Source organism: Thermobia domestica, chromosome 1, assembly GCF_964235325.1.
Source record: "Thermobia domestica chromosome 1, izTheDome1.hap1.1, whole genome shotgun sequence".
Taxonomy (NCBI): Eukaryota; Metazoa; Arthropoda; class Insecta; order Zygentoma; family Lepismatidae; genus Thermobia; species Thermobia domestica.
Genome location: NC_137454.1, coordinates 253,986,432 through 254,006,342, shown reverse-complemented (window position 1 = coordinate 254,006,342; position 19,911 = coordinate 253,986,432). Strand labels below are relative to the sequence as shown.

At 36.3% G+C, this 19,911-nt stretch overlaps 1 protein-coding gene across 1 annotated transcript in view; it reads left to right on the top strand.

Moving 5' to 3' along the window:
- Positions 1-19,911, top strand: part of LOC145660444 (glutathione S-transferase-like) — a 152,627-nt gene that overhangs the window by 52,743 nt on the left and 79,973 nt on the right. Inside the window, exon 2 of the mRNA XM_081725483.1 lies at positions 6,635-6,783. Within this exon, the coding sequence (XP_081581609.1) occupies positions 6,645-6,783 (139 nt within the window). The 5' untranslated portion in view covers positions 6,635-6,644. The remainder of the gene's footprint in view (positions 1-6,634; positions 6,784-19,911) is intronic.

Here is a 19,911-nt window from a genome sequence, read left to right as displayed (position 1 = left end):
CTTCTTCCCCAACTCACCTTCATCTTTATCATTACATAGATTTTCTATTTATCTTTTGTATTACTCTTCCCTATGGCTGCATCTGGATAACTGAAAATACGTTAAAACTGCATTCCTCTGCTTACATCTGTCCAACATTAAAAATTTTCAACTGTATTTACTTCGAATTATCCAAAGCATAGGTTCAAAAGTTCGATTTATTCACGATTTTTTACTATTGTTTTCAATACAGTTTTCAAGGGGAATGGACTTCTGTTCGAATTATCCAATATTTCGAATTATCCAATTTCGAATTATCCAAGTTCGAATTAACGAGACTCTACTGTAGAGAGAGAGAGAGAGAGAGAGAGAAGAGAAAGAGAGAGTATATATATAACCCATCCCAGAGTTTGGAGCTCTTAAGAGTAGCTCTAAGTAACAGTGTTACCCACCACCCCAGCAGAAGTCCGTCCTGGATCTGCCCCTGAACGTACTTTACATCTGTAAATGCTGTAGTTTTTGGACTTAACGTACAGCAAACGTATAACTGAAAAGGTACATTTTATACGTATTTTCCGTATAAGTGTTCCGAATAAACATACTTTCTGTAAGAACGAAAGAACTGTATATAGGCAGTCAGGATCTCACATACAGATGGACATATGTAACATATAGCTGACGCATTTAACATACGTATACGTATGTAATATACGGGAAACTGTTAGATGTCAGGCAACAGTGCATATGTAGAATACGGATAACATATGCTCGGTACTGATTTCTGTAGTAAACATAAGGATACCGTATATTTGTACAGTATATCGCTGTCTGGATAAAGGATTTTCCTCGGTGCACACATCTAATTTTCTACATTTTTATCTGTAGCTCCACATTTCGAAGGCTCCCATTTTTATTTTTCTCCTTCTTCCTTTCATGTCTGAGCTCTATACAACGCCACACTCTATAGATATGGCCATTTCTTCAGTCTTGTGTCGATATTTCTGGTGAGGATTTTTTTTTCTTTAAATGCCTTCTTGGCCTGAGCTATTCTGGATTTTGCATCTTGTTTTCATTTTTCTTTACATTACTGATTAAATATAGTAGGACTTTTCAATCATTACTATTGCTTGAAGTTAAAATAGATCAATAATACGAGCTAAATTTACTACCATCTGTAAAAGTATGTTCCACGGTGAGTTTCGTAAACATAATCCGATTTTCATGAAGTATGGAATGATTACTTTTATACTTAAGAGTTTTAATTAGAGACAATTTAATAAAACTTCACTAAAAATTGTCCAATTTCCATTAAGATTGTATTTTTTTTTCGATGCTTCCTAATGGTCCAATTGCTTACATTGAATTAACTCCATCAAAAAAAAAAAAAAAAAAAAAGTGAATTCTACTCTAACTTTAAAATAACATTTGAGGGCAACTTACATAAAAATTTTCGATTTTCGTGAAACATGGTCTGTAGTTCCTTTTTGGGGTTTCGGAATTATCCCTATTGAATGTAATTTAAAATGCTAAAGATTAGGAGTAAGTTCCCTTCAACTTAAAAAAAGAAAAGCTCCTTCGCTTGCTCCTTTTGGATATACTCATTATTTACTGTGTACAATATACTTCTCATGGTCAAAATTTCCATTCTTATACTAGAAATAACATCATAGTGTGCATAACTTTATCGTAATACTTGTATTCAGGGGTGTAGCGTCCATGAAAGCTGTGGAAGTGACTTTTTCCGTGTATAAACAGAATAATGCATAATTATAAATAATGATTTAAGAATAATGCATTAAAATTCAGAATAATGCATTAATAATGGAATATTAAAAATAAGCCGCTTGCCCCAAGTAGGAAAGTATGCTATGTCACTGGTACTATTGGCAGCACGTTGAGCCATTATTTTACGGATAATTGCATGAATTCGGTAAGTGTCAAAAGCAACTTTTAAGATAACGTACTTTAAAGGTTTTCTTAACCTACTCAAACGAAGTAAGCATTAACATTGTGCATTGTCCATCGAAGCACACTAATAGAAAACTTATCACAAATTGTTGCAGTAGACAATAGGGCTCTATATCAGGGGTGCACGAATGGGGTTTACTGATTTCGTATACCTCTAACTTTGTAACTCGACTGATATCTGTTCATTTTCTTAATAAAATATACTTGCATTACCAGACAGTTGATTGATGTAGACTATTCACTCTTCATTTGTACTCATACTTTTCTTATAAAAACAATTTAATTTTATCATTTTCCCTGAGAATATAGGTGATAACTAGCTGAACCTGCGCTACTTACACAGCGTATAGTTCTAATATGAGCGTGAATCTCCTTCCCACTTCTCACTATATCTATACAAGTTCACAAGTAAAGGACACGAGTAAGGGACACTAGTAATTGCAATAGACAAACATATAAATGTAGTATTTTAATATATAGAATGTTGGGGTGAGTTTGTGGTTAACTTGGATAAGTAACAGATGATACCAATTTTTTTTTTCTTATAATTCCATATCCAAGTACGCCTCATTATGGGTCCACAAGCCTTCGAAGTTGCCAGCTTGCAATAGATTTTGTCATTCAGATTAAAGCAAAGCGCCTGAAATGTCCATCAACCCGTTATGCACAGCTCCTCTACTGGATGCCTTTCACAAGGGTATCAACATTAACGTTCTAGTGGCAATAATAAACTAATAGCGTCAAACTGGCACCTAAAATGTGAAATAGAAAAATAGACAAGTTTTTTGAAAACTTGAATAAGAACTGGCAAATCTACGCGAAAGACAATATTTCGAATCGACCAACAAAAACGGCACGTTTCTACTAGCTCTTGTGGTTTTCGAAATCTCATTGTCGAAAGGATTGGCCATGAACAATTAAACTTTTTTTGACCACAAGCATATAAACGTAGCATTTTAATGTAGTTAAAAATTATTTACATATTTTTTGTGAGAATAATAACAGTTCAAAACATCCCTGGGAACATCGAACCTCCCCCAACAAAAATTTCTAGGTGAGCGCTTGCTCTATATAGAATTTCTTTTTTAAAAGAATATGTAATATAAATTGCAAGATATCGCGTTATACAAGAACTGTTATGTGTATCTGTCACTTAAGAGTCATTCATTATCATTTCCATCGTCTTCAAGCATTTCTACGTCACCTTTGGGGTCCGTACACCTATCACCTGACACTATTTTCAGCTTTTTTTTTTGCATTACTTTTATCATGTATGTCAGGATTATAAAATCTTATTTTCTTAGAGCATGTAGCTCTGCTTGTAGACTCTATAGTAGAGGCGAAGTTCAGGAAGGGTTTATTCACATTTCTTTTTCAAATTCTGCACTTTTGCTCAGGAAGGGGCTAGAGTGGGCAATGCCAACTCTAAATTATTGTTTGCCCCCTCTAAAACAGAACGTTAGAGAGAATTTTTAAATTTAGTCAAAATCAGATATGAAATATTTCCACTTTTATTTACCAGATTAAATTCGCTTTAGGCATTTTACTATTTTCTGCGTTAAATTATATGCTTCTTCTTAGATGCACCAATCATCTCCCAATGGTCTCTTCCCATTTCACGAATTTCAAACTCAAGTACTCTCTTATTGACCATAATAAGCATCCAAAGTAAGGGGCCACATGTACTTCCAAAAAAAGAGTTTCATAGAGGTTCACAACATTACTGCAAAACATGTATGATATGCACTGGGGTAATAGGGGTAAATAAAATTGCAAGAAATTCATTGTGTATTGATATCAGCTAAAGCTGCTACAATAAAATAAAGTTCAAATTTAAATGGAAGGAATAATTCAATTTTAATAAATAATAAGAAACAAAATGTCTCGCAAAACATATTGGAATAAATAAAGAAAAAAGAAAGAAAGAAAATAAAGAAAACTACAATTTCAATTATACATAAGTAGTATTATTTTTTGTATGTTTTTTTTTTCCTTTTCGATTAATAAATACAAGTGCTTTACTCTCAACATTTTTGTCCCTTACTATCAGTTATGAATGTTAATGAAGAAAAACCTACGTATAAGACAAAAAGTGATGAAGGTTTGTGTAGTGTAAATGCAGCATAAATATTGCAAAATCATCCCTTTGGTTTCTTCGTCTTCAATATTTGTATGTTAATGACAAAACTTCGTAGTCTTGAATTTGTGTACCGTAATAATTATCAGCAGAGTAGCTACACCCTTTGCCGAAGGAGCTACAAGTCTGTTACATATTCCATAAATAATAAATAAACAGTTTTGTGATGTTCCTTGATGTCTTTGTCATTGTCCGCTCAGTATTCATTTCTGCTCTCTCCAGGAAATCGACGGAAGCCTGCTTTTGTTGCAGGATGATTCCGTTTTGCATTATCAAGGAGCGGAAACTCAGGATACTCTACCTCCTGTTTAAAAATTTTTATTGGAATATTTATTCGTAGGATTATTCTTTTAATTAAACAAATCCTTTGAACAGTTGATCGAATAAATACTTTTGATGAAATATTCAAAGATTTATTTGATAATAGGATTATTTACATTTTAACTCAAATTTGATTTAAACTATTCGCTGAGCAAGCAAAACGTTTATTGTAAAATAAATAAATAAATAAAATATTAACGTGTAACAGTTTCGCCAAGTCAGGACCGTAACTTGTGAGGGAGCAGGGGGCAATTGCCTCCTAGGAAAGCTCTCTATTGTTCAAGGGGGCCCACTTTAAGACAAAATTTTCTTACTCCATATACGATACAAACATGAAATTATAAATGAAGCTTTAAACAGGTTCACTACATTACACAAACAAAACAGCACATAAAAGGTAAATAAAACAAAAATGATTCGTGGGCCCATTTCAGTAAAAAAAAAATATCTACTATTAGGGGCCCTAGAAATAATATTTATTCGTGTGGCTTTGAGATTTGTCAACATTATCCAATTAATTAATTTGTCATGTATGTAACGGGCCCAGGGGCGTGCGGGACAGCCACAGACTCCGGGGAGCCCACAAAGAGTATGAGAAAGATGGAAAGAAGGGACCTTTTCGAATTTTCCAGAAGCGCTCAGAACAACTTTTTCTAGGGGACCCAAATGTTAATGCTTGCCTCCCCAGAAAAAAAAAAAATAAGTTACAGCGCTGCGCCAAGTATCCACTTTGGCTTCATCAAACACTATGAATACATAAGTGGTGATAATTTTAACATAAGATACAGCGAAAAATCCCTAAATTCGGATTGGCTTTATTAGACAATAGTAACCAATCAGAATTCACAGATTTTTCGCTGTCTCTTACGTTAAAACTGTCACTACCTATGTATTCATAGCAGTGTATTGTTGCTACACTTGGTACAATTGTAACCAAACTCAACCCTTTTTATCATTCATCGGCCCGTTAGTATCACGCTGACATTTTCAGTCCCTTTTGTAAAAAAAAAAAAAAAAAAAAAAAAAAAAAAAAAAAAAAATTGGTACAATTCTAGCCAATTCAGCACCATATAACAAATACTTGTCGCATTTTCAAAAGTGTCTGTAAGACTTTTCCTACATCTCACGTTACTCATACTGTGTGTTGGACTCTTAAAAAATGCTTTTGAGCGTTCCTGAAATAAGCGAGAATAAGGTGCAATAATTTATACTTTAATATTTTATTATAACGTACTGTTTACACATGAACTCGGAGATTACTGATCTGTTCGTCGTTATATATATATATATATATATATCATATATTGCTATAATACCGTTTTGGTTTATTGATCACTTTCAAATAGAGAGGCGTTTGGTTTCCTTACAATACATACCGAAGATGATAACTGTTTTCCTTTTAATCTGCGCCCTACGTGCGAGAAAAGTTTCATCTACTTCCATGGTTCTTCGGGGTCCTCCTATTTTGATGTTTTTTTAAAAAAGTAATCCTTGATTTGGAGTCTTTTAAGAGGGGGAAGTGTTCTAGAACTTTACCTCTTTTAGTTTCGTGTTATACAGCCATGTATTACACTGGTATAAAATAATGAATTCAGCCTTTTTTGTTTCAATTTGATAGTATTTTTCAGCCCACTCCAGAGCTAGAACTGTGGCAACATTGATTCATAGTGTCTGATGAAGCCAAAGTGAATAGTTGGCGAAACTGTTACACGTTAATATATTTTTACAATAAACGTATCATTTTGCTCAGCGAGTAGTTTATATCAAATTTAAGTCTGTAAAAAGTAAAAAGCTTGCATAATGGAAAACATTACAGATTTTAACGCACTGCTCTCCACATACTATCCACAAACGGCCTTCCTGCTTTTTTTTTTTTTTTTTTTGTACGAACAGACGCGACGAGGGAAATGAAACCTTCCATCCGTAGGTTACACCCATGTGCTCTATTGCTATCAATGTTGGCTACAGCCGTGCTCACTTAAAGAGTAGGAGATTCAAATATGTAAATAAATGTAGATTTCTTCTCTCGTAAAGTTGCAAAATAAGGAAAATAGTTTTATTTTCTATGCGTATGGAAAAGTACAACGTATGTAATTATGTTAATGAAACTTACAGCCCAAATCGAATTCCTCAGAATCTATCCCTTTTGTTCGTTTTTAGTAATATTTTCTTTTTATCATTAATAATAATAATAATATTTGATGTGGTTATAATTTCGTTTTTCTGTAGCTCATCCACAATGGGAGGACCTACCTACAAATTAACATATTTCAATGGACGAGGACTCGCGGAGACCATTAGATTCATTTTTGCATATGCAGGAGTTGATTACGAAGATGTCAGATTAGAACGGGATCAGTGGCCGGAAATAAAGCCAAGTGAGTATGAAACATTTAATCTTTTAATGAAGAAATTAATGTTGTATTGTTTATATTCTTCAGATTGAATAATATATTGCATGCTTTTTAAGTTTCCTTTGGTATGATGAATTTATTATGTGTGACTTTGAAAGTGAAATTAAATCTTTTAATATTAACATCTCACGATTACATGTTCATGCTCTTTACACTAAAGAATGATTGATGAAAGTGAATTATTATGAAAGAATTGGAGGAATGAGAATACTGGAGGAAACGAGAAATATCTAGAACATTCGGGAACTTGAAGTGAACCACAAAAACTCACATGGCTAAGGATCGACTCATGAATCTATCACACCAACGATATATTTTGATTTGGATTCAGGACCGCAACAATAGATTCCATCCCCTATTTTATTTTCCTACAGAAAGTGGTAGAATTATAATACTATATCCGTCTCCAATATTGATTTTCATAGAGCGAAAACGTAAATAGTAATTGGCTGATGTGAATTCAGGAGACGCCAAGAATGTAGTCCGTCTTTGCTCTTGTTTTTCTACTGAAACCGAAAGTAGGAAAAACTAGTAACTTCAGGTTTCAGTATTGATTTCTATATAGTTATACAAGGGGTGTTCAAATGAAAAGATAAGAAATGACACTGTGGGTATAATCACAGTCTTTATTCAAAAGTAGTCACCAGAGGCCCGAACGCAACTATCCCACTATTTCACAAGCCGAAAGATTCCCTGTTCTCAGAATTCCTGTGGCTGTGATAGCAATCAGTCCTCCACTGTGTCCTTCAGTTCGTCGTCCGAGTTGAAGCGCTTCTCTTTGACTTTTTTTTTTTTTTTTTTTTTTTTTAGCGGGCCAAACAGATGGAAGTCGCAATGCGACATGTTCGGACTGTGGGCGGATACTCAACTTGTTCCCACTTGAACTTGTCAAATATACTTTATGTGATCTGGGATACGTGTGAACTAGTGTTATCATGGAGCAGAATCACTCGCTCCGTGGGAAGCCCAGACCGTTCGCTCTTGATGGATTTGCGTAGGCTACGGAGTTTCTCACAGTATGCATCACTGTTAATGGTTTTTACGTACTGGAGGAATTCGATGAGTATTGAACTTCGAACGTCGAGAAAGACGGTGCGTATCGTTTTGCGTTTTGATTGCACAGCTTTGAATTTTTGAAGGGGAGGTGACGACTTAGGCTTCCATTGCTTTCTGTCTCGCTTTGTCTCTGGCTAGAAGCTAAGGCACCATCTCTCGTCACCGGCGACGATCCACTCCAGGAATGCGGATTCTCTATGATACCGAAACAAGTGTTGCAGTGCTAGCCATATACGCAGTTCCGTTTGCGGTTCGCTGAGCATCTTCAGAACCCACTGCAAGCACACCTTCCGATAACCCAACCTCACGTGCACAATTGTCCACACTGTTCCAACGCTGGCCTCCACTATCACTGCCAACATTCGCATTGTGAAACGCTGATCACTTCTCATCAGGTCATTCACCTTGTCGATGAGTTCGGCCGTGATTACCGTGTTTGCCTGGCCTGGTCTTGGGTCATCACTCAAACTCTCCCGGTCTTCACGAAAACAAGCACTCTATTTTCTCACTGACTTGTCCGATACACAGTGTTCCCGTATACGGCCACCATACGCCGATTAATATCGGTCGGTTTAACCCCCTTCCGCAGTTAGAAATCTGATAACACTTCGCTACTCCTCAAACACCGACGTTTTCAATGTGAACGCCTTGATTTCCTCACACGCACCGCCATGTCAATAGGACGGAACACACAACTCCTTGATTCTCTACTGCTTCATGTGAGAGGCGCCCACACGTACGCACAACATACTGGAAACTACATTCTCTTTCCTAGATGTCACACTACGTTATCCCAAAGCGGCATTTTCCTATTTCAGCGGATATTCCTATTTCCTATTCCTATTAGTTTAGTTTGTACGACGTTTCGTAAAATTTCATTTGAAAACTCTTTGTGATTGTTGCAAGTAACAATGATGAACTGGTTTTGATATGGGTTCAGCGTCCGAAGATCAAGGTCCATATCTGATCTTAGTGCAACCAGATATTATAGATCTACAATTACGAGCTTTCAGTATTGAATCCGCATAGTTTAGAAGTCTACCATAGTTTCACAATGTCAAACCAAACTAACTTATTATTATTATTACCGAGCTAGCTCAAATTCCCCTTCTTCTCACGGGGAGAAGAGATTTATGGAAAGTATTTGAACCCTTCTTCCCTAAGATACGCATTTCAATGAAAATGTAATAACAAAAATCTATAATGTCACTCCTTTCCCAACCTCAATGCCAGTGTTGGTTGAACTTGTACTTAAACAGCATCGACAGTGTTGCTATTCATCTACTCATCACAGTGACCCCGAAAACTAATATCGGACTGGACATTAACATTAGATTATTTTTCTCATTAGTTCTCCGCGGCCCAAAGTGTATTGTAGCTGCCTATACCGGCAATTTGCATATTTATGGGCCTTCATATATTCGGAATTCAATCATACCCTACTATAGCGCTCGGACACAAAATTGCTTTTATAAATAGTTTCATTAGATGTAACTGGACATGAACGTGAGGATATGCAAAACAAATTGGATCAAGTACTGCTTCTCTGACTCATGTTACGCACCCCGCCCGCCATCTTAGTTCCGTCATATTGAATTCAACTTTCGTTTCTTCAAATGGGAATAGGTGCATGTGATACATCAAATTTATGTACAATTTTCTCGGAAATTCATTGATTTAGTGAGTTTTATCGTAGCTTATACTGTTTGCAAGGTATTGGATGTTAAATGTCAGGCATTTCACGAATTTTGAATCAAATAGAAAGTTGTGCAGGACCCCGTGTGTATATGTAATCTTTTACGTGATTTATCATTGACGAAATATTCTCTGAACGTACATACATACAGACACACAGACGTCAATACGGAAATCATAGATCATCAACCAAATCTGGTCGTATCTGGATTTACATTAGCCATCTTGACCGTAATACTAGGGGTAAAAGTGAGGAGAAACGTGAGAGGATGCCGTTCCCCTACTTCCAAAAAATATCTGTGGTGTCCTCCACTTTCTAAAAAGTTACAATCGGCAAAGATGGCACGGGGACGGCGTGACGCCTTGCGTTCCCTTACCTTTTCAGATCCACTTTTACCCCTGCGTAATACAATACTTCTTTGTTATAGTATAATATGGAAGTAATGACAATCACTCACAGAAATGTAATAAGATTATAACATGAATGTTGTAAAGAGTTTGTTTATACCTACAGTATTTTTCCAGTTAGAAATTGTTTTGATTTGTCAACATCAAAAAACGTAAGCGTAACTGATAATACTCTGTGATGTCTATTCGCGAAGTGTCTTAAGGGATTTAATATGCAATGTCTTCCAAACGGTACAAGCTATGGTAAAATTCACTACATCAATGGGTTTCCGAGAAAATTTGAATTTGATGTATACTTGCATCTATTTCCATTTGCAAAACCGAAAGTTGAATCCAATATGGTGCGTACAAGATGGCGGCCGGGGTGGGTAACATGTGTCAGAGAAGCAGTACTTGATCCAATTTGTTTGGCATATGCCCACATTCATGTCCAGTTATACATCTAAAGAAACTGAAAGCAAATTTGTGTCCGAGCGTTATAGTAGTGTACAATTGAATTCCGGATATATTAAAGCTCATAAATATGCAAATTACCGGTATGGACTGCTAAAATTAGTACAATACACTTTGGGTCGCGGAGAACTTTGCACTCAAATCAATTTTACACGAATCCTGAGGGGACACTTCACGAATGTACCTTGTAAGAATTGAAACATTCTTTCCTTTTTGTTACAGTTGACCCATTTCCAAATATTGCACAATCCTAGTCGCTGATATCGACAACATTTATACAAGTAATATTAATCTTCATCGAAACTCGTTACACTTAAACGTGGCAGTCATTATTGCAACAATATGGATACGATGTCAAAATAGGTTTTCTCAAATAATATCTTTCATTAAATGGACTAGGCATATTTACTGTATTTCTTAAGTTTTCTTCAAGATCTGAACTTCAGTTTTCCCATTTTCTAAAACATGAAGACGTGCCACAAGTGCAAGAGTGTCCAGCGAGAGGGTCCATGACGTGCAGAGCGCCATAAGTGCTTTTTTGGGGGGAGGGGGAGACAAAAATATTTCAACTAATTTAATTTTCCGTCTAGAATTCTTTTACAATTTTATCTAAAACTAAGAATAATGCACTGGAACTACCTCGTATCTTCTCTAATGGGCATGATTATAACTATTCGCGGAAGATATTGTTTCACTTGGCGGGAGGGGCTTTGTAAATTCATAACTTCGAAAATGTTCTCTAATTCTGGGTTCCACGGCACTGTTAAGTTCTGGTAAATTTTATGAAAAATAATAAACCATTCACTCTGAACCATTTACTGTGATACTTACGTAAATCAGATGGGAGGGGGAATAGTCTGCATGGAGGGACAGAAATATTCACTGAAAATTTAATAAGAATATGATTATTCGAGGTGGGAATTTCGTGGATTATTTCATATCTCCCTCTGTGAATGATAGAAACTATACACAGGAAGTATGCGTATTATCGAGGGTTAAGAGGAAACCCTGTGATACTAGATGGTTCCCGGTTTCAATATTTTATATTCAGCGTCATGTGCAACTGGGGGGATATTTTACCTAACATACTTTTTCATCTAAAACTGCTCTATTTTCCATCATGTACTAACATTAATTCACTGAAAACAGTTTATAGTCTCACCTCCTGTCAATGATTTGTCTTCCAAGAAAGGTAGTGATTGACTTGGGGGGGGGCATGGGTAGCAATTTTTATCCCTTAATTTGTTTTCTAGTTTATCTTTCCGAAATCTACAAAGATCTGTTAAAAGCTTCAAAACATTTTCCGTATTTCATTCCGGTGGGGGGGGAGCAAAACAGAAACATTTACGAATAATTATGTAAATATAAAAATGATTTTTATTCATTAAGGGTTGCGGCGAGAGGAGAAATATTAACACTAAAGAAGAGACAAGCACGAATTAATCTTAAAGGTAACCACTACTTTATTTAGGGGAACAAATCAGAAAAATGAAGAGAGTGCGTGGTGAGCCATTGTGGGGAGGAGGATGGGAACCGCAAACAGGTGCAGTTAATCGAAGCTGAACCTGCTGTATTTACAAACGAAAGTTGAAATCAACACGAAGAATCAACAAGAAGAAAATAGAAGAAATAAAGAGTGTCCTATATAAATAAGGTAGGAAAGAAAGAACAGATATCACTGATTTAGATCTAGAAAATGTTATTGATTTTCTAGTCACTTTTTTGTTTTCTTGGCAGTCTCTTGCCTGAGAAAGGTCAATAAGGAACGTTATTGATGGTCGCTCAGTGTTCCTTAGCTGTCCTTTATTATCAAATGCACAAAATGGAAAAGTAAATAAGCTTTGAAGTTAATGGAAATGATTAATGAGAATAAGTCGTAAACTCAACAGAATAAATTATTGGCCTTTGTACTTTCTGTGCAAGAGAATAAAAGTATTCAAAGAGCCTTAAATATTCTGTCTGGCATGAAATTACGAATGCTGTATTCGCCGGCAGGTCGATACAAGTAATAGAAGAGAATAAAAAGAATATATTGCTGGAAGCGACAAATTTAATCTTCGTTTTAAAATACGGAGAAACGAAGAACTTACAGCTCTATTTAGGAAGTTGCTATGGGCTATAGCAATAATTCTTTAAAAATAACGTTCGTTGTTTAGAAGTACGTATTCCAGTTAATTATTTACAGATTAGAAATTCAGTCTCGTACCAATGAGTTCATGGTGCTTCATTTTACTTATTTACTAGCTGAAACTGCGCTCTCTACCCCTAACAGCACAATTACATAGCAGGTATATGCCTATCGTGTTTCCTCAGGTACATGGGAATGTGTCCAGTATGTGCCTTATGTACCTCTGAGAGAGAAATCATATGGATGGCAAGTGATAGTCACAGTCTATGTCCGCTCCTAGGCACATGCCTGACATGTACCTGGGGAACGTGCCTAGTATGTTCTAGTTATGTTCTCCATGTCGTAAGCGTCAATGAACCACAAAATTAGATCGTCAATGAACCGTCAATGAAAAGAACGTCGCTTGTAGAGGGATAAATTGTTGAGATCTTTTGAATTTGGCTAATCAGAATGCTCCTTTAACCGCGTATATTCGATGATAACAGTTTGGGATCAGATAAAATCTACTCGCTATGTAATTTTATAACAAAATGACGAGTGTCTATTTACTTTATTTCATGGTTCTTCCATATTCACTTTCAAATTATGGGCGGCAGTTGCCATCTAATAAAGTTGATGCGTTTGTTGCTTCCAGTACACAATCGCTTAGAAAAAGAAGCAACAAATGCATCAAATGTGGGAGATGAATTTAAAACATCTAAATGGCGCATGTCTAGTACATCTTGTGCTGTTAAGTATCTGAAACAGTATGTACCTTTAGGACATGCCTAGAACATGACAGATGTATGTCCCAAGTGATGTATGACAGATGCAAGTCCCATTTTTTCAATTTTTTTTTCTCAGTGTCTCGCACCGTTTGCAAGATTTGAGCCTACTTCCGGTTGGAGTTTCTAATTAATGTATGAGCAATGTTTTATATCTTCTTGCAAGAAGTATGTAATAAGCAAATACATTACACACACAATTAATTATAATATCAGTGATATATGGTGTTCATTGGGCAAAACGTTCCAAACAATAAAGATTCATCTTATGTTAGACTGGAGAAATGGTTATCCTTTGTTTTTCATTATCATTTGGCCATGAATAAACGCCGGAGAGATATACTAATCCCGTATACAGTTGTGTGGTGTTGGAATGTATAACTCGTAGGATATGATATTTCACTTTTCAAAAAATTTCAATACTTCCAGTGTTTCCGAGATATCAAAAGAATTGGACTCAAATCTATAAATGTCCACAAACATGGTATAGCAACGTCCACAAAATATAAACTTTTCTTGACAACAAACATATAAACCTTGCATTTTAATATATAGATTGTTTTTGTTTTAAAAATGTGATGTCATTATACAGGAGCTGATCCGTTCCTCTCGGGACAACTTGCAGACAGCGACAATTGTCAAACCGGGTTGCAGAGAACAACAAAGCTGTACGCACAAGTTATCAGTCTCTCAACGTGTATGTAGTAGAATGAAGAGTCGTTAGATGGTTCTTTTCCATCTCAACTTTACCATTTTTTGCATGTTATAAATTGTCGGAACATTAATTTTATGGTATGGCGGGTCACTATTACTATTATAATTAAATGTCATGCACAGCAACCTACTCCACAAGTCGTATCACAAACGAAATCACATCCAAAGAGGACGTAAATGAAACTTTTAAAAACTAAAAATCCAGAATATGGCGGCCTGTGAGAATCCATTACTACAGTGTGTTGTGACCAAACGACTCCATGAGGCCCAATTAACAGTGAAACGTGTAATGCATGGAAAGTGTCCACAAGACCATTGTTTCATGTATTAACAGCACGGCATATCGCGAAGCGAAAAAGCAAGGCAGAAATCTGTACGAGCGCCACCTAGATGTTGACCGCTGAAAATTTCTTATAATGAATGAAGCATAGATCTACTGAAGTGATTGTGGAAAAGTTCAGGCCATAATCTACAAGAGACGTTCATGAAAAATACGAATGTAACTTTGTGCCTCATTACACAGGAAGTTTCTCGAAAGGTTTTCTGGTTGTTACGAATGCCCACAGACTGGTTTAGGGCGCAAATTGTATACCTGAGATATTTGGGGGATGACATAATTTTTCATTAAAAAGGGCACGATCTAATAAAAGTACACGTGCTGCTTACTACCACGAACATACTCTATTTTCAATTTACACAAACGAAATACCAGCACTATACGGCGACGAGACTCATCATGTGTAAAGTTTCAGTTACACGGCCAAAAGAACACTGACCTTCCACCAATATATGAAAGCTGCAACTGGTATCCATGCTATTCCGCTCAAGGATATTCCACTTAATAATCCAGATGCAAGTCTCATGGAGAACTTCTGAAAAGGCGCCTTTCATCACGTCGGGTTAGCACACTAAATAGCATCTAGAAAAAGCATGCAAGCAGGAGAGAACAATATACCCCTGCTGCAACTGCAATAAAGTCTGCTGCACTGAAAACTTTTATGTCGTGCAATGGTCCATATCAGTGGCCATCACATCGAATATCAAAACTAATGAAAGCAGCAGATCCAGGAAATGCAGGTAACCTGTGATATGAATCGAATGAAGTGTCAAAGAAAAGGTGCCCTTGCTACAAGACGGTTTCCCATATCTCATATCTCATTACAATCTTAGCAGCTCCACCCGAGACATGTCCATTCAATGTGAATTAGGCGTGAACCAGTATCTGATATTTTAACCAGTTCATTTCGCCGTTCATTTAAAAATTCGCCTCATGTTTGAATAATTGTGAGGAAAGTTAGTCCACCATCGTCTCTGTAGATTGAACCTGCGATGAAGATCATCCTCACTAAAATATTGCAGTAACTGTACGTTGTGCGAGTGTCAGTTGTTTATCCAGAGGATCTACGTAATTGATGAACAAATGTCTCCCAATATAGAGGCATGATTGCGACTTGCTACAATGTGGACTTGAGGTGACTACTACCAACATAATCGTCAATATTATGTTTTTGAGTCTATCTGGTTTTAGCTTGTTCACTTACAATTGATCCTGTATCTCTGAATTTTGTGACGAGTTTTTTAATGATTCTGTCAGAAACAGGAACTCAGGTTTCTACTCATCAAGATTATCTCCACACATTCTTTTTTCATAAGTTCCATTATTTGTTGCACCCGAAATAAGAGGAAAAATGTATTATAATGTATTAATGAATACCAATTCGAAAGCACTAATATACTCTCTTTTTTATATATATACAAGATGTCTATATTTCTGAATGAAAACATTGGCATTCATCGAAGATGGATGACATTTTTGTAAATTGATTGAAAAGTATGTACACGGTCATAGTATTACCCTATACGGACACATTTCAGCGTCGTTTCAATGGTTTAGTATTTTGGGCCCAGCCTATATGTTTTCGTTCAGAGTAATTTGGACTTGTTATTAGTCAGTACCTTTACACATAACCCAAACAAACAACGGTTATATAGGAATAGTGATATAGAAGCTTCAAGGGTTCTACAGAGTTTTCTCTCATGTGATACTTATGGTGTTGCAAATTTAGAATAATATTTGCTGAGGTCGGCTATTTTGAAGCTATGATGAAAAAAAAAAAGAAAGAAAGAAAAACTATTCATTCTGGAAAACTTAATTGTTCTAATGTGTTTTTTTAATATTATAATATCTGAAATTGTAAGCTTTTCAGAATAGTAAAAAACTATACAAGAAATTCAGTTTCGTTTTGAGGTGTATTATTAGTAATGCTTCCATATTTCTAAATTATAATAATAAAAAACTTATAGTCATGCACTTGTTCCTTGTAACAACAACAACCATATTTGAGGTTATTGCTATTATCGTTAGGACTAAAAGTTAGATTTGTCTATTTTTTAAAATTTTATTATTACTTTTCTTGTCGAAAAGAAGTAATAGAATGGATGCAGTTCCGGGAACGTGTAAAGAGTAAGATTCTAATATACATTGGAGAGATAATTACAGATACAACCTCATTGAGTGTCAGAGATTAGATTATTCCTATCAGTTGAGAATCGGTGACTAACCAAAGCAGATTTATTTATTTAAGTACTGCACAATTGATATTACCGTATTTCCCCATGTATAAGATGCTCTCATGTATAAAATTAAAATTATGGTATTCACCATACACATAAAGTTGTTAAATCAAGTTATACGTATTCATCATAGAAACCATCCACTACTCATCACTACCATCACTGTGATCATTCATCACAACTACTCATCGCTGTGAACACTTTCCTCATTACTGTCGAAACTCACATCTATTAGTTTGTCCTCATCTGTGTTTGATGATGAGTCACTGTCTCATATATTACCGCATCCTCAGTTCCATCTAAGGCATTTGAAATCCCACGCTTCTTAAATGAGCTGACAATGATCATAGTTTTGACAGAATCTTTGCACCCAGGTACAACTTCTCCTACAGCTCTTTTTTTCACTCTTGCTGCTGTGTCAAGTTGTCCCCAGAAGATATCTGCAACAGGTCAATTCTTCTCCCATGGCAGCTTTAAAAGATTTGTTAATGCTGACATTAAGTCCGCATAAAAACAACAAAGTAGATACTAATAACTCCGCAGCGTATTAGGCGTACGATGAGTGCAAAGACAAGCGCGAGCTGCGAAAGACATTTAGTTCGAGAACAACACAGGGGAACATGCAAGGAAAATCTACAATCACTGGATAAGATGCACCCAATTTTTAGATCCTAAATGCTTCGAAAGAAAATGGGTCTTATACATGAGGAAACACGGTACTTTATGTTTAGGACGGAAACGAACATTTGGAGTCCTGAACAATTCATTCGGGATGGCTAAAGTGGGGCGTATGTGAGCCGTAATTTATGAGTAATCTAGAGTTTAGAAATTGACATCTACAGAAAATGACATTTACGAAACTCTTGACCCTCTATTGCTCAGTTATCCGTATATTCTAAGTGCTATATCCTCCAAAAATCATATTCTGTCTTTTACGTTACAGTTATGTTCAAAAGTGTAGAATGGACTGAAATTTTCTTTGAGTGACCTTGAAGACTCCAGTAGTTGAAGTGAGCTTACTTCTCCTTTATTTGTTTCATTAGTTCTATGACATCTTATAAGCTTACCTGGAAGGCATTATTCTTTGTGTGACAAAATGAGTGATGGTGTACTTTAATATCGCCAAATGATTTTTTTTTTAAGTTTAGCGTTCTATATTTAGGGGAAGGCGGGGTGGAACTGGGTACTTAACATAAATGGTTATGTAAGGGAAATAAAAATGACAAAAGAAAACTGAAGATAAAGTTAATATATTATTTAAAGTTTTAGGTACAAAAAGTACCAGCAGTTGGTTAATGTGTGACCAAACCTAAGGACGCGCTCGCGTTAATTGAAACTAATGTTCTGTCGCATGCACGTGAACACACGGTTCACAATGGGATACACTGAATTACGGCTGGCAGTACTTACAAACTTAAACGTCTTCGTCGTCGTCACTATCTATACCTACACACGAATTATGTGACCACAGTTTGCATAGCATTCACGCAATTCATCCTTCATTAGATTGGAAATACAACTCAACACAATAAAAGCTTGCATAGTTCCTGTGATGAACTAGCGCTCAATTTCATCTTCCTTGTTGCTGCTATAAGCTCTCCTGCATACTTAGGTGTGTGATCTGTCATCTTCGCCAGTTTCTCCTTGCCCTGCTTCTGCTTCCTCTTCCACCTTTTGCTTCCTCTTCCTTGGCTTTTGTTTCCAGTGCTGCTTAATACGATGATGATGTCAATATTGCTGTTTTTCCTCGTCTTCTGGTCAGTCTTCTGCCACCTATCTTAACTCTGAGAAAAGTTAAAATATCCTTCGGTGACATGTGTAAAAATGTTATCACGTCCGGCATGTCTGTTCGTGTGGTTTTCGTCGGAGGTCCTGGAATCCGTTCGTCAAGAGGTCTACTTCTTGAAACCGTGATCACATCTGGAATATGTGGTTCTGTGGATGACGTCGAAGGTCCTGGTTTCGGTGCTGCAAGGGAACAACTTCCTGGAACAGCTATAGACATTTCCCGCTGGTCTGGGTATCCTCTGCTGATTGCAATGTGATATCAATAGCCCATTCCGCCCCTACCCCGTTCCACCCTGATACACACGTTGATGTTTCATCATGTCATCGGTAACTGCGTAGGAAAGATTATATACTTCAGTTACTAAAACATGGAACAACTATGATACTTTGAAACGATAATTAGGACTTCAGCATTCTGTCCATTCTTATTTGAGTTTTCTTGAGTTTGTTTCTATTGATGTTGCAGCAGGCGTCGTAAAACAAATTGCAAAAACTGAAACGGTTCGCACTGACGCTGCTTGCTACACGTACATGTACGGAGTCGACATTCAGTTTCCTGCTGCTTCGGCAAGACTGCAGCATCATAGCGGGAAAATAGAAGGGGTACCCCATTCCACCCCGCTTCCTTGTTCTGCTCCGCCTTCCCCTATGTACTGAAGCTAAAGTGGGAGAAAACGGTACAACCCCGAAAAAATCCATGCATACGATGTTTGTCCACCATAAGCCCACTTGGTGGCTGCTGTTATTGAACCAGGGACCTCATGCAATACCAAAGGGAGCGCTTTACCACTGACCCACCGTGATTCCTTAAGTAATTTCATCTTCCTAGGAGGAAACATGCGCATAGTGGAAGTCTGAGTTTAAGAATTCTAATAAAATTTTAACAATTTTCATGTTCCTATCAGTTGGAGAATTTTTATCATCTATCTAATATTTTGTAAAAGTTAGTAACTGATTATTTTGGATATTAACATCCCTTTCTGCAGAGTGATAAGCGAACTTTAATTTGGGGAGAAGGGGCAAGTGGAAGGACAGGAAATTTTAGGACAGCTATTTTTGGTATACTGAAAATAATAGTTTTATATTATTTGACCTTCTGAGGAGAGGAACAGACAATGCCACCGGAGGTAGCCCGCTCCCCTTGGCCCCTCTAGCGTCATCACTGTTTCTACATCGAGTATCCCGCGCCGAAGGCACGTCTACTAACCATATAAGCATTAGGGAGCTCTTGAAAGCTAATAGTAATCATAATGCAAGCTAAGTGTTATTAACATTCATCAAGATATTCAATAGATGTAGTAGGTGTTGGTTGTGCCAAAATTCAGTACATCTTTTTGTTTTCTTCGGAGACAATTTTCATTAAATTTCTATTTATTTTTATTGTATTTATTTATTTGTCAAAATATTTATACACATTTAATTATCTAATTTATTATTTTTTATTCTATTAATTCATTATATCAAAAAAAATAATAGTTCGACATTACCAGTGTCTTTTCTAAAGGCTTCTAT